We start from the raw sequence: 16,990 nt of genomic DNA, 5'->3' as shown, positions 1-16,990 counted from the left end.
CCTTTGACCCCAGGTCACACACATGTGTTACAAAATATAAACAGAGAGATAAGCCGGTTTTCTCGATTTCTGGCGCTGCCGTTGTTAACTTTTGATGTAACTCGTTATTTCAAACACAGATTTCGTGTCGAGATGTTCCAAATAAATCGTTGATGTCTTGAGATCAATTTCGTGTTGGTGTTTGATTATAAGTTGTCATCTTTTGGTCAAGAACACTTCGTCAAAATGGGTCTCAAAATGCTCTGTCGAAAGTCCAGTGTTTTATATGCATGTCAACAACATGTCACAGTGGCAGCGAGTTCTTTCCCCGGTTCTTTCATGTGTATCGACCGTGTTACAAGTCGAATTTTCATGAACATTAAAGTGAGTATGCTCATGCTATAAAAATAGTTCCAAAACAATTGTAATTATATAAAACCTAAAAGCTCAAAACTATTGATTTTTATCTCTTTTATCTTTTTTATAATATCTCTAGATGATGTAGGGGAAACAGGACACCTCGCCCACACGCAACTTCGCCTACACGGCATCTCGCCTACGTGCCATCTCGCCCCCTATGCAATGCAATGCATTGCAATGGCGGTTGTGGATGTATCATGACGATCGATGTGACCGGAAGGGTCGTGTGTTCTAGTCTCCACAGCAGCCAGTTTGGTTCCGCTCCCTCCACACAAACAGCCAGTTTGGTTCCGCTCCCTCCACACAAACAGTCTGCCAATGGTCACGAACTGGTCCTTTTTGATTCGCTAACGGTTTTCTGCCGACGTCATCCAGCTTGACGTCAAACAAAGCTTTCAATTGGTCGATCGGCTAGACGGCTACTTTATTATTCATGAGCAAGTTTGACCCGCCATCTCGCCAGCTAGACTGAGGTCAATCAAGTTCCCGTATGTACAGCTCTCACGGCTATATACGTGTAGCCAATCAGAAACGGCGTTATAAGTGGCCATTGGCAGACTGTTTGTGTGGAGGGAGCGTAACCAAACTGGCTGCGGAGGAGACTACGTGTGTTCCTGTGTTGGTAGCAGACTGTACGATCAAGGATTCGTTCCAATGAATGCACGGGAATATTAAACAAATGTGTGTGTGGGGGGGTATGTGTGTGCGTTTTATAAATTGAGGCCCCTACCGTCCGCGTCCCGGTGTAGATTATGGTGTTCGGTTTTTAACACACCGTGCTGATGTGATTATAACAATATTTTTAAATATTTTAATATGTGTATGCATTTTTTCAACATGCATTTTTAATAATTTGATAACTTCGTGTTAAAGTGTGTTATACGTGAATTTTTATGAAGATAATTATAAAGAAAAATATGGCAGTCTTAATTTTCTTAATACCATTGATTGTTAAACCTTTCAGCCTACTTTTAATAACTTGATAACGTGATAAAGTGTTTAAAATAAATTTTTGGCCATTTTCAGCGAGCAGGGCCTATGCTGTGCGTTTTTCCCCTTTTACACATGGGTATTTGCTGCCGATTTATTGCTTGACAAGTCCCCTGCGTGCCTGCACACCGCCAGCCAAACCACGGATGGCCCGGAAATGGAATAACGGTCACAGTGCCATTGATTTACCCATGGCATACCCGGCGATTTCGCGGAAGTCTTTACTTGCCAGCGTGTTGGAGGACGGGTAGTGTGCGCAACAAAAAATTTGTAATTGCGGGCCGTGTTAAAACATGTTTTGTGCTTGTAAGCCCGTACCATGCACACGAAGATGAAGGAAAGCCATTGAATTATGATACAAAATCATAAGGGTAATGAAAGTTGATTCCAAGTTTCCCATCATCGGCATCACTTTTTTACATTATATTTTCACGACCAATAATTAATTTAATATGTCCGAAATTTAGGCCTTATAAATGTATTTTTATGTTAAATCCTTAGGCCTATGTATTTTATTTTTACAGGTATGTTTTCATGAACAAAAGAATCAATTAGGCCCTATTATATGTGTTATTTTATTTTACAAATTATGTTTACTTCATATAAGTTCATACTTTTTAGTGTTAAATTAATTATGGCCAGTATGGCCTAATAATTTATATAATATGGCCAAAAAAAAGCGCTTGCGAGTTTTGTGCATTTTTATTTAATTATTACCGAATCATTCATTTTACGGCAAGCACCGCTCAAACTCACTTAAAATAAAGTTTGAGATGTTCAAAACTTTTAAAACTTGCAGTCCTATAAAAGATATTAAATCAGAGAAGATCTTCTTTGACATAGCCTAATGAAACAATTAAAGGAGGATTTCGTGATCCTAGCATCCTCTTTTTATGACATTTTTCAGTAGATATCCACGAAAAAAGCTTATTTCCAAAATTTCAGTTGATTCCGATTTTATGCGTTTGCGAGTTATGCATGATTATGTGTATTACACTGCTCCATAGACAATGTGTTGTAATTTCGTTCTGGTGCACCAGAACGAAATTCAAATTTAGCGATATTTTTGCTAAACGAATTAATCTGCAAGAAATATTTGGTACATAAACATTATGTAGCCAGAGGTATCCAGTGGTGTAAAAATCTCAACTTTTTTTGGGAAAAGTGGGGGGATGAGGCTGTGGATCACGAAATGCCCCTTTAAGGGAAAAAAATATTTGCCAAATTTTTCAAAGACAAATGTGCACAACTAGCAAAACAAACGCCAGCAGCATGCAGCTTTGAGATATTTTGTGGGGTAGCCTACTGTGCAGTGACTTATGCCCCATTTTTGCACCGCGTGTTAACGGCGGATATTAGCTACCACTTACACGAAAACGCCGGGTGTGATTCCCGGTGTGATTATGTTCAATCAATGGTACCGTGATCCAAGCACGCAAAAATGCCAGAATACACCGATGTACTCTCCTTGACAAGGCCGTGCCCCGCGCGCGGCCGCATGCCATACACACTGATGTACGATCGATTGCTTGACAAGTCGCGGGTCAAGTATGCTCTCAGTTTGATTAAGGGGGTACTACACCCCTCGATAAATTTGTGTCTATTTTTGCATTTTTCTCAAAAACTAATAACACAGTGGTAACAAAAGTTATGTATATTATAGGGGCAATGAATCCAATTACTACACTGGAATTTCAGAAAAATGAAAAATAGTCACAAATTTACCCCAGGGGTGTAGTACCCCCTTAAGACCCCGAGAATTATACGGGCCATGTTTTGTGCTTATGGCGTAGGCCTCATCGGAGGCACGCTTGAAGAAGAAAAAGTTGCAAATGTTTGCAAAACTGGTTAATACTAAATACGATTTCGGTAAAATTTTAATTTGGGGTTATTCTTTGTCAAATATTATTAGTATTAACGTGCTCCCTTATAGGCCTACACATCCAAAGACCCATCATTTTCTTATTGTTTTCACGCAAAAGGCCAGCTCCCAAGACCATTTTGTGGAAAAGTCCTAAGTTTTAGAATATGGCCCAGAAAGAACTCTTTTTGGGGGGGGGGGTCTTCCCTCGAAAGGCCTCATTAATGTTAGCAACTGCCCTCGAAAGACCTTTTTGGATCCTACTCCTATTTATTGCACAATTTTGCCCCCGAAATACCTTATGACCGCAAATATAATTATACTAGCGGGGACCCGGGTCTCCTACGAGTTTTACTTAATTTTAGACAAGAGGAAACTGAAGCTGAATTTCTTTTAGGCCTAAATATAGACATTTGCAGGCCTACTCTTGGAGTGCAGCACGGGTTGGAATGTATCATCATGCACGTACTTTTAATGCAGGAATGGGATATTTGACGCTGTAGGTATACTAAACCTTTAACCATACCACCCCCCTCCCCCCCACACACACACCTATACTCGTAGCGCAGTCTAAACGAGGAGACAGAAAAGCATATAGTGTGTGAAGTGTGTTAAACTGTGCACACTTTACATACAAAACGAGGAGTTTTCACAGGAATGTGAGGAGGTGTGTGAGGAGAACTTAGCACAAATACAATTATGGATCTCCTCGAATTGAAGGCAAAAATGCCAGAAAAAGACGTCCTAACCCCCCTATAGGGTTCTCCACTTTGAGAAGCTCCTCGAATTACTGCTTTTTGGGTCTAACCTCCTCGAATTCCTGTGTTTGTAAACACTCAACTCCTGGTTTCGCACGCGGTGCACACGCACACCCTTTTATATGTTGAACACACATAGTCCCTACTCGAAGAATTGAGCGCGGAAATAGAAAATGTTACTTTTGCGCGCATTAAACTGATCTTGTGTTTTGTTTTCTTTCTCCTGTATGTAATTCTCTAATCTTTCTCATTGACTTTGGTTTGTTTATTTATTCTCTCTACGTCCACTCCCGCACACACCCCCACCTCACACTCCCTTCACGAACACACCTCAAGAATTTTAATAAAGCGAAAATGGAAAATGTTACTTTTGCGCGCATAAAACTGAATCTGGAATCTGTGTTTTGTTTTCTTTCTCCTATAATTCTATAATGACTTTGGTTTGTTTATTTGTTCTCTCTACGTCCACTCACCCCATACACACCCTATCTAACACTCCATACACACCCCTTCACAAACACATCTCGAAGAAACAAGCTCGGAAATTGAAAATGTTACTTTTGCGCGCATAAATCCGAATTTGCAATTTTTTGTTTTTGTTTGACGGTGGTGTTTGTTAGAAATCAGTAAAGAAATATGATGTGCATATGTGTAATATACAAAGAAGGTATACACATGATAAATGAAAGAAAGATAATAATTATAATAATAGAAACAAGGAAGGAATTATTTTAGACAAGTGTTAATATTGTGTGAATGCCCAGCCTGATCATGCAAACGACATCCGATTTTCCAAATCTGGGTGTTTGATAAGCCTGGATAGGGAAGACCTATTCGTAGACCTATTCGTATTCGCAAAATACGGGGCAAAATAATGATTTATATGAAGTTTAAAATGAAATCATGTATGGTATTTGATAGACCTAGAAGACGCGGTGCGCGTGTTAACAGGATCTAGAAAAATAACGAGTTATATGAAGTTTAAAATGAATCATACCTGTATAAAGCCAAACAACCTACATCTTCCAAATCTGGGGAAAATAACGAGTTACGTGAAGTTTCAAATTAAATCACAGCTCGTATATCAATAAACACATTTATTGCACAAAAAGTTTCCATTTATTTGAAATTTTTTCCCAGGGTAGCTCCGATGTCTTACAAACATAATGAATTTGATTCCAATGTATACTCAGTAGACATGTTAAAACATTACAATGCCAAAAAATCAGCATGATCAGGGAAGGATTCGACTTTGAGCTTGTCACCAAGAAATTTAAGAAAGAAGGACTCGGGAAGGCCGAAAAGACTTTGAGCATTGGTCATCAAAAGGCCCTTCCATCATGAGGCGACCACCTATATACATGTTATGAAAGCGTAACACTTGCAGCTGTAAATGCGTGGGTCTTTTAGTTTTAGCTTAGTCTTTCACATGTCATTTCAGTACACCCATTATAATCATTTTTTTCTCTTTCCCGTCCAATTACGCTTGTTTTGTAGGCCTACTCCGTTGGTAATCACATGGTTCAAACTATAAACGAATACCGACTACCGTATTAGATTGTTAAACCCGGTTTCCTCCTTCAGGCATAAGGCCAAAGTCTTTCTTTCCTTATGTCCTTAATTTTTCTTTATTCAATCCTGTTCTTTCTTGAGGCCTAGGCCTAATTATTTTTTCCCCTTTGATACGTTCTTGTATTGTCAATGGTCATGTCATATACATAAATTTTTTGGTTTGAGCTGAGACTAAAATACCTAAAGCCTAACTTGCATTTTAATCAAATAAATCGTCGGTCGCAACACATAGTGGCGTACGTGAAGGACAAAATACGATTCTGATCAAAACGATTTTGAAGGATATGCTACTAGTAACAGAGTCGATACTCCTCCACTGTTATCTCTCAGTGACCCGATTCCATTTGTATTTGAAGTTTAAGGTTCAAACTATTAAACTATATCTTATAGTTAACAAGGAATAAATATTATAGGATAATAGTTAGCTCTAAACCTATAGTTTCAGTTTAGATTTTATTTGTACATTATAGGCCCTATACGCCACTATGTGTTGCGACCGACGAAATATATTATATAGGATACATAATGCTAAATACTTGAAGCCAAAGCAATTAAGTATAACGAGTCAGATCATGATGACGGTGTTTATGCTACATCATATGCGCAGGTGCTCCTTTGTTAAAAGGGATATCCCTGATGAGGAACGGTCCAAGAGTAGTTCTCGCCAGTCAAGAAAGATACAGTTCCGACGACAAGATGGTTAAGGGGGTGCGTTACCCCCGGGCCCGGGGTCCTAGGGGCCCGTAAAAAGTAAAGAAAAGATACTTTACTATGGGCCTGTAAAGCAAAGAAAAAGGACCTCAGGGACCCGTCGAAAACTAAAGAAAAGATACTTATATTACAAATTACCCAATAAAGAATTAAAAAACATGCAAAAGTTGAAAGACTAAAAACGGAAACGCAATTAATACTGAGCTACTCATCTAATTGCCGCTATAGCTAAATTATGTGAGGGAGAAATACAACTATAATACTTCTCAACTTCAAATCTCCACAGCACGATCATTAAAAACAATCATCACCTATTGACACCGGGCTATTCTCAAGACTACACCAGGCTAATTCTCGTCCATCCAATGGGGGCGATTTAATGAATACATCATTGATAGTATGGTCTGAATACACACACATCCTGTGCGCATCGATCGTATACATCCACAATGCCATTGCGTTGCATTGCCGCTATAGCTAATTAGGGGCGAGATGGCACGAGGCGAAATGGCGTGTAGGCGAAAATTGCGTGTGGCGAAGTGCATTGTGGGCTAAGTGTCCTGTATTCGATGTAGGTATGACCGTACAGGGAAACCTCAGTTAAAGTCTTATTCAGATTCCCTTTTACAAATTAAGCATACTGCTAGCCGTCCAGAGCGTATTATTTGCACAAGGTCCAATGCACACGCTTGACGTCACGCGCGTATATGCGATGGTTAAGCTGTCAAATGAAATCTGAATAAGACTTTAACACATTTGCTAGTCAGTCAAAATGGCTAAACCGGCAATACAAATTTACATTGAAATTTAAAAGAACCGCTTGCTCAAGGAAACCATCATAAATATGTTGTCTATACTTCACTTGACCCAAATATATGATTTTTTTTGGTGATGAGAGACTCGCACATGGAATTTCAGAGGGATTTTGATAGCAGTTCCATTAATTAAAAGCTATCGTCATGAGACTAAGATCTAGAAACACCCCCGTAATGCTGTTTTGGGGAATTTTGCTAGCAGAATCTTTTTGATGAAAGTCAATCTTTGACTAGATGTAACTTTGCTACGGAAAGTGCTATGACAAAAAGGTTTTCATTTTTGGCTTTTTTTTTTTTACTCAAGGGCTTTAATTTGATATATAAAATGATGCAGTTTGATGGCAAATTTGAATTCACCTGGCATACCTAGATGATGTACATCAGCCTCAGGAGAGGGGTAAAATCCCGGGGCCAAATTTCCAAATCATAATGGAATGCCAAAATTGCCCCCCGCCAAAAATCACTCCCCCTCCCCCACCAAAATCGTCCCCCCCCTCGGCCGGCCAAAAATCTTTGCCCCCCCGAGCTGCCCCCCTGCACATGGCACATTTTTTAGCTCCCAATTTGCAAACCTTACTACTCTAGATACATGTTGCGAGCGGAGCCAGCAGGAAAATTTACACATTTAAGCGTTTCCGTACTATTTTCCTAAGCCATTATAGAGCGTTTTATTTGAATGGTGCCCCATGAATGTGTGCCAAAAATTGCTTGCCCCCCCCCCCCTTTCGGCTCACCAAAAATGTCCCCCCCCCTCTAACAGAGAAAATGGAAACAACTTAATATTCTTCACTATGTCTACATAATTTAATGTTCTGTACTTCTGTTTTTGTTTTGTGTTGTTTTTCTTATTCCTAGCATTTCAGCAGCTACAATGGTAATCCACTGCATAGTAAACTCCCAATCGTCCACCACAAGGACTATGTCTGTTACCTTCCACCCAACCATCGCTTCCCAATGCAAAAATTCACCAAAGTGTTAAACTTCCTCCTCAAGGACAAGGCGTCATCACAGCAAATCAAGTATCAGAACCAGACCTTCCCAGCAAAGAGACTGTCACTTGTGTACATTCAAAGACCTACATAGACAAGTTCTTTGATGGAGGGACAGATACAAAGGAACAGAGGGTGACTGGGTTCAAGTGGAGTGAAGGGTTGGTCAGAAGGTGTAGACTTGAAACAGGTAATTGTGTAGTTTTATTGATGTGAGGTTGTTTTGTATGTAGAGTATGTGTAGGTGTACATGAGCATTTTCTTTTCAAATGATAGGGAATCAATAGTAAACTTCCAAACGAAGTCATGAGGAAACACTGTGTCTTGGATTATGTTGAACAGACCCAGAGGCTGATAGTAAAATTATTTGGTTGTTGGGAGTGACCTTCTTTTCCTTGTTCTTTGTCTTCAAATCTGCATGTTTCTCACTTCTCTTTCCATATATGCCAGCATGCTTATATACCGTACTATACAATGTAGGTTCCACACTGAGTGAACGTGTAAAAACAAACAAAGACAGTTTGATGGAAAGGAATCCTTCATGGTAATTTTAGGTGTAGTTTAATTTATTAATTATGGCACATTGATAAATACTTTTAGAACTTGTTGAAAGCTTTTTAGTTCAACATTCTGAAAGGGAGCATAGGAATTGTTCATAAACCTTATTAGTGCAACAGCAAGTACAGGCATTTCGATGCAAAAGCTGTGATGATTTAATACAGTTGTGAAATTTTAGAAAAAGGCAAATCAGCTTCCAAATTATTTTTTGAATAGTTTTAATGGCTATGCAAAATGTGCAATTTCTTTTTGTTTTCCGTATCCGGAGACAAACCTTTGTTTTATAGACCTTTTTTAAGACCCCGTTTACAATTCTGGGTCATCGACGCTAACGCAAACCATTACATCTGAACACAAATCTGTGTGAAAGACACTGTCAAGCATTGGGTATGGCTTGTGCAAGAGATTGATATTGATATTTATATTGCGAAGACCACACAAAGACCAAATCAAATGTGCCGCAGACAACAAACATTTGCATTTTTCTTTCTTTTACTGTCACATTGTGAAGTGCCAAATAGTGGGAGTATTAGTTCAATACCATAAGAAATAATTTCTCTGTGACTTGCTCATGTTGATTTTGGCTAAATATGTTGTATTTTCATTCAAAAGGGTACATGATTCCACTTGATTCATTGTGCATCAATTTGACCCCTAGCTTACCTGAATAAATACTGCGGTTTTCCAATCTTTTCTGATCTTGATTTGAAATGGTCTATTGGCTTTACTGTTCATTTATGAATTCACCCTGTTTTTTTGTTATTTTCCTCACAGGGGTACCATACTTGCTGCAGACATTGCATTGTCAAGAGGTCTAGCTTGTAGTACTGCTGGTGGAACACACCATGCTTTCCCAGATTATGGAAGTGGTTTTTGTCTATTAAATGACTTGGCTGTGGCAGCTAAACAAATGATATTACAAAAGAAAGCACAGAAAGTTTTGATTATAGACCTAGATGTGCATCAGGTAATCTTGGGACTCAGAGGTAGCACTTGTAAACACATGTTGAGGGGATAGTGCAAGAAGGGGATATATTTGCAATAGCTGCCCTAATAGAATTTGATAATTTCTGCATTCTGTGTTGTACACATGTGACACATAGCAGCTATTGCAGATAGGACATTCTTACACTATTCGCTGTAGAAGTGAGGTAAGGCTCAGGGACTGCCTTTTGAGGAGAACGAGAGTAATCACTCTCTACTGCTCTCCTTAAATCTGATATAGGAGAGTGATTTTTAGCTCTCCTTAGTTGACCATTCTCTCCTTACATTATATTGTAAATGCTCTAAACAGCTGTCCTTGAAGGCTCCAGAAGAGCTATTTAATGCTGTCATGCAAATTCCAAAATACAGTGCCTGAAGGCTACCATAGCAATAGATGAATAATTTTGAATATATCGCCCTGCACTACAATGTTCATGCGGTATCTATGCCATATCATGCTGATCACTCGCACCTGTAAGAAGATTAGTAGCTTTGAAAAGAGCGGTATTGTATTCAATCTATGATTGCAGACATACACAGATGATTAAAGCAACCTGCTTGTAGTGCAAAACAAAAAAGTCAAAAAAATTGTATTCATCTATTGCTATGGTATATAGTTAATCCGGTTATGATGTCACTTCTACAGCGAATAGAACATCCATTTTGGCAATACACCGGTAAATCATGCATTCCATAAGATTCAAAATCAGGCTCTTCCAATTCTTTTATTTGTCAAATTCCGGGGTCAAATTAAATTGATGTCATAATTTATTATGTTAACAGGGTGACGGTACAGCATTTATCTTCCAGAATGACCCATGTGTCTTTACATTGTCTGTTCACAATGGCAAGAACTTTCCTCTCACAAAACAACAAAGTGATTTAGACGTGAGCTTAGAAGACAAGATAGAGGACCAAGAATACCTACGTGTTGTAAAAGACCATGTGCCTTGGGTGCTTGATACATTCCGACCAGATTTGGTGTTATATGATGCTGGGGTTGACCCTCATATTGATGATGATTTGGGCAGACTGAGTCTGACTGATCAAGGTTAGTAGTTGAATTCAGTTTCACATTTATTCTTATATCAGCTCGTAATCATAAGGACTCATAATATCGTGGATTGATAGAATAGCGTACAAACAGCTTGACCCACCACCTACATGAACCACACTTTGAGTATTGCTTAACAGATGTGTGCTTTTGTGATTTACAGGTGTAAGTTGGGACTTTAATATTGCTGCGTGCAGTAACAAAAACCAAAAGATTTTCGCCTATTACGAGCTGATCATAGTATAGATACCAAAGGATCATTTTGCACTAGTGGTTGATGCACTTGTCCTGATCATTGCATAAAGAGAACTATGTCACACCTTGGTCACATGATGTTATAGTAACGTGTGCAGGATTTCATGACTGGGTTGGCCAAATGCCACAGTCCCCCGACTGACCTAAAAAAATTAAATAACTGTGCATGAAGCGCACATATCACGGTTGCTTTGGCACAAAGCCGAGGGGCATAGCTAAGGTTCGTGGCCTGCTCCAGAGAGAATCTGGGGTAGGGGGAAAATAACCTTTAGAGACAGCCCTGGACCGTAGACCGCCCATATGCTGATGTGGGGATTGCCAAATCGCCACCTGCCTAGACCCAAACAAACCCAACGGCTAAGTGCCCTGACCTGGCCTTTGTATTTTATCCCCACCCTGAATCGGGGTTGACCTGTTCAAAATGTTCCCTGTCTGGTCCAATTTGGACACTCGCTCATCTTCAATTGTACCAGTTTTCTTAATAATTGTTTTGGTGATCTATTTTGACAACATATGCATCAGAAATCAATTATTTTGTGTTTATGCATCTAAATAATCCCAAAATGAATATTTCTTAAAAGCTTGTTATTTGTTTGATTATACAGGTCTATTTGCTAGAGACTTTTGGGTTTTGGATTACATTGCATCCAAGGGCTATCCATGTGCAGCTGTTATAGGAGGGGGTTATTCTAGGAATCTAGATGCATTGGCTCTAAGACATACTATACTACATAGAGCAGCAACAAAGGTATGTAAACAATCAGCTATTCCATTTAAAACTCACACTCCCTGTGGTAGATTACATTGCCACGTCAAATCCAGTTGCACCTTATGTTCAATCTAGCTGGACATTTTTGCTAATCAGCTTTTTAAGAGGTGAGGACAAAAACCAAGAGAAACTAGCTTTGTCAGTCTCATCAATGGCAAGAAAGTTCATTCAAATAGGCTTCTCTGAATGTTATAAAAATCCTAATAGAGTGATTTTAAATGACAACAAATTTGTATTTTACACATGATTCATTTTTGTACCGTAATTAAGAGCTGCTGAAACCTCATGTAAGCCTGAAAACGGAACTGACCAAATTAAAGTCATTAAAACATTCCTACATTTAAACACCCATCATAAATCTAGACCTGCTTATATTTGTATGACAATTTGATTGACACAATCATGTGTATCATCTTGTTAACACCAATTTGATACCACATTTGCTACAGTGCATTTTCAAAAGAAACGACCAGAGAGTCAGAATTGCTAGGCACGGCCAGTGGCAGCACACAATTTTAGGGCGGGCTTGGGGCATTTTTCATCATTTGGGGTTTTACCGGGAGGGGGGGACTCTGGAGGGAAAGAAAAATGTGGGGGGAAATGCCCCCCTCTTGCCCAGTTTTAGATTTATGACTGGCTACATAAGTGAGGACTTTATTTCTGTATTTATTTACTGTAAAAGTAGAAATTTTCGCGAGGTTTTTATTTTCGCGAATTTCGCGAGTGGACATAAAATCGCGAAAATAAAAACTCGCGAAAATGACCTTTTGCATTAGGTTTCTATTGTATCAATATCAAAACCGCGAAATTTAATTCTCGCGCAATTGACAAAATCTTCAAAATCGCGAAAATATCTTCTCGCGAAAATATTGACTTTTACAGTATATTGCATACTGATTTTGTTCTTATTTTTCCATTCTACATCCAGGTATGGCAGGAGAGAGGGTTATAACATTGGCAGGTCACCAGACAACTAATGGGCTATTCCAGTTCAAATAGAGGCTGTCAGCCTTTTGCCATCTTGTTGGGGATGAAATCAAAACTCTACTGCCGGTCGACCGCCGGTTCCGGGCGGTTCCGTCCGGTTGGAGCCGATTTATATTTTTCTAAACAATGGAATGCGGTGCAACCGCCGGTCAACTGCAGGTCAAGTTTTGATTTCATCCCTAGGTACAAATGATCTGCATGTTCATGCATTGGACACTACATGCCAGGCGCAGCTTGCCATGCAGCTGTTATCATGCGTCACATTCATACACCCCCTATGGAAGACATGACCTTAATCTCCCACAAGGGAGTGTACATTTTAAATGTGACCAGATCTGATCCAATCAGGCTAAAGTGAGCAATAATGAAACTGAGATATAGGCAAAAAGTGAGGAGGAAAAACAGTAAGAAACATATTAAAATGGAAATATAAAAGGTTGATAACTTTGCAGCCAATATTCAAGAGACCTGGGGATTCAAGTTAGTAACGGTAGTAACTCAATTTTCAAAATTCCTGACTTTGGCCTGAGTGCATCAAATTGGGTCAGAAATGGACCATAGGCCATAGCAAAGTTGATTTTGAAAATAGATTGATTATCACCATTGCTTTTTTGGTCAATTTCCTTACATTTTTGCCTATATCACCAAGTTATTGCCAACTTTGGTCCGATTGGATCAGATCAAGTCACAAATATGAAAAAGATATGCAGCATTATTATATTGTATTTTTATAGATATATATATATATATATAGCTAAACTCAATGATAATAACTTATTTTGCTGCTTAGTAAATCATAGATTTCTCCGTAGTCCACTTGCCAATTGTGCATACACTGGCTATTACATAAGCTTAAAACTCTGATTTAATTAATGTGTGCACAATTGATAGATTTTCACAACTGATCTTTTCAGTCACTGTACGCCCTCTGTTTGATACCTTCCCAAGTGGACTACTGACTTTGGATTGCAGTTAACATTTTTAACACGGGACTCTATGGAGAGTTAGGCCAATTTCTGGCCTAACTAAAATTGGTCATGATGTAATGCATTTTTAAATGAATCTGGCTTGTTATTGGTCGCCCAGATATCGTTATTGTTTTAATCCTCCCGACACGTACTGGTACCATTAACTATACATGTACTACACAACTATCTAGGGAATACGGCACTTTTGTGCTGGCGGATGAACGTACGCATCTAGCGTGTATTGTACCACCATGCTTAGTCTTGTGGTTAGATTTTATTGATAAACAAGTATGATTGACAGTGTGTTTTAGAGAACGAAGTCCCGGGTAAACAGGGGGTAAGTTCTGCTTAAAAGTGAAAGTCCATAGTCGGTTTTTCGGATAATAAACTGGCAGATTCTAAAATTAGAATTGTTCAGTATTGAAGTGTCATTATAATTATGCCATTATGATATGTTGCATTCAATAATATAAGCCTCACGTAGGGCCTATACTTTACTTTTACTGTCACAAATATAATTATATAAACTTTTTCATAACCATTTTATACTAGTATTTTGATGTAATAAATATCAGTATAATTTCGAGTTCAACTGAATGCGTTCATCATGATTAATAACATTTTTATTTATCAAAAATCGACTATGGCATAGTCTAAGTAAATCAGGGTATTTTACCGAAGCAATAAAAATAGAAACATACTAAAACATGAAGCACATTTTGTAATAGTTTGAATTTATTCAGTAGTGTTTGTAAGCACATAGATAATGGGCATTATATAAAAAAACAAAACAATTGTGATTCACATTTTTTAATAATATGTGACATGATCAAGAGAAAATGAGTCACATGTCAGCAATTTTCAATCATAAGTTTTTCACATCTTTTTCTGGCAGTTTACATATGCTATATATCTATTGCAAGATAACATAGCTCCGATACGAGGATCAATCAGCTGCAAGATCATTATAGCTATGTAAGAATTTGTAATAGAACAAAGCACGTGTACAAGGCACAAGACAAAATACAATGCAAGACTGATATTTTTTTACATAGCAATATATAGTCAACAATTTTGATCATCTGAGAATCATGACAAAAGTAGTAACTAGAAGAATATATAAAAGGCAGATTTTCTATGGCACAAATGAAAAAGAGCATCTCCCATAACTCAACAAATGTGCATTAAATTTTGAACCTACATATATAGTGTCATTTGGTTTTTTTCTCTTGTTATTTCAGTTTCAAAAATTTAATGCACAGTTTTAAGTATCAGACTAAAATGGGAGAACGTTACTTCTGTGACATACATGTTTACAATACTGTAAATGGCAAATTGTACCTCGAGAAACTATTATACTGTCCAGTGACTGACTTCCCATGATGAGCATGGGAGCTTACAGACTATGCACTGGAGTTTGGTGTTTCAATGCCAACATGCAGAGATACTGTACAGTTGATACTTGGCTTATTTTGATGAGAAAAGTATACCTGATATTTTCTTTTTGTCACAAATATACACATATTTTTATGTACACAAAATATTTCTGAAGGCATATCTAAATTTAAGGAATTTACAAATCACAAAGGCATGACAGTTGAAATCTAAATACAATTAAAATAATCATTGAAACATCATCTCTCTAAGGGCGTGTTCACATTACACAATGTGGATTTCGTACCTACTGTCTGTTCAATTAGCTTAGATTCTTGATTTTTAAGATATTTGAAAAAATACAAAATTGTGGCTAAAGTCATTAAAGAAAGGTGTTAGCACAGCCTTAGACCTAACATGATTTATACTTTTCAAATTCCAAAGTTCAATTTAAAACCCCATTTCTTTTCAATTTTGCCTCATTTTAGGCAGTTACTTGGGTCCACCAAAAGGGTTCGCGACCTTTTTACAAATCGAGTGGCACAGTCCATTCTCAACTTAGGGTATAGACCCTATCCAATTTAGCAAAACAATCTCCACCAATCTGTCCTGCCATTTCAATTTGTTATACCGTTCCGGTTATTGGATAGGTTCTATAGGTGATGATGGTCCACCGGTTTTTGTTACACGAAATTATATGGCGCGAGTATGTTTTATGCATAACATTATTCTGAGCATTTAATATTTTTTTCCTAAACAATGACATTAAAATTATGGATTTTGTTCTTATTTCAACTGGTTTACAATGTAAATTGAGTTTTGTTTAATAACACCATTCCTTCCCAAGAGTATCAGCATTCGCTTGACATTTTCAGATACAGTGACTTTACAAGAATTGTTTTCTGTAACCTGATTGTTTTAAATGATATTTTTTTGTACAAAAGTTCTCTTGTTTCACAGTTTTTTTAGTTTGTATTCAACAAACAAAACAAAATAACAAATTGAAAATAAATGTGTAGTTTTATAATAGGCCTACACCTTCTCAGACCCATTCGCACAAACAAACAAACAAACAAACAAACAATAAATAAATAAATAAATAAATAAATAAATAAATAAATAAATAAATAAATAAATAAATAAATAAATAAATAAATAAATAAATAAATAAATAAATAAATAAATAAATAAATAAATAAATAAATACGCAAGGAATGTAGGCCTATTTATATAAGCTGTGCCTATTTTAGAAAACCTTAGTTCATAAATGTTCAAAAGTAGGGTTTCAACATAAATTAGGCATACTGGCAAATATTTTGCTGGACAATACTTCCTGATGCAGATGGTCGAATAAATACTATCTCTGCGCATTGTGACATTCGTCCCCATTGCTCTAAATGGATTGATTCAAAAAAGTTTATGGTACCCGACGTTCTACGGCTTTTTATAAAAAAAATCGCGGGAAGAGACCAAAATTGAAAAGAAATGGGGTTTTAAATGGAACTTTAGAATTTGAAAAGTATAAATCATGTTAGGTCTAAGGCTGTGCTAACACTTTTCTTTGATGAGTTTGACCACAAATTTTTATTTTTTCAAATATCTTAAAAATTCAAGAATCTAAGCTAATTGAACAGATAGTAGGTAGTGAAGTGGTGTTGATCCACATCAACTCCACATTGAGTTCGCGTTCACACTACCAAGCTTATCTACATCGAAAGTGGGTTATGACGTAAGTGGAGCGAATCCACATACCCGGATGTTAGAACGACCCGGAAGTAAAGCGCCGTTACCACGCAGCATAGATACCAAATTTCATAAAGCCATCACCCCAGAGAAGCGATTAGCGGTAACATTGTGGCGGCTAAAACGCTGAATACAGAACCATAAGCCATTTATTTGGGATTGCCCGTAACACGGCCTGTCTGATCGTAAAACAAGTAATTTAT

At 37.7% G+C, this 16,990-nt stretch overlaps 1 protein-coding gene across 1 annotated transcript; it reads left to right on the top strand.

Moving 5' to 3' along the window:
- The first annotated feature begins 40 nt into the window (after positions 1 to 40).
- On the top strand, positions 41 to 12,759 carry LOC140160301 (uncharacterized protein SYNPCC7002_A1628-like). The gene is given in 7 exon segments (XM_072183574.1): positions 41 to 363; positions 7,962 to 8,102; positions 8,105 to 8,307; positions 9,428 to 9,620; positions 10,421 to 10,688; positions 11,552 to 11,694; positions 12,644 to 12,759. Coding segments are annotated over 7 exon segments (1,110 nt in total). The 5' UTR covers positions 41 to 225; the 3' UTR covers positions 12,668 to 12,759.
- Positions 12,760 to 16,990: the final 4,231 nt, after the last annotated feature.

Source organism: Amphiura filiformis, chromosome 9 (assembly GCF_039555335.1).
Source record: "Amphiura filiformis chromosome 9, Afil_fr2py, whole genome shotgun sequence".
Taxonomy (NCBI): Eukaryota; Metazoa; Echinodermata; class Ophiuroidea; order Amphilepidida; family Amphiuridae; genus Amphiura; species Amphiura filiformis.
The sequence above is the reverse complement of the archived record's forward strand: the minus strand, read 5'-3'. Positions and strand labels throughout refer to the sequence as shown.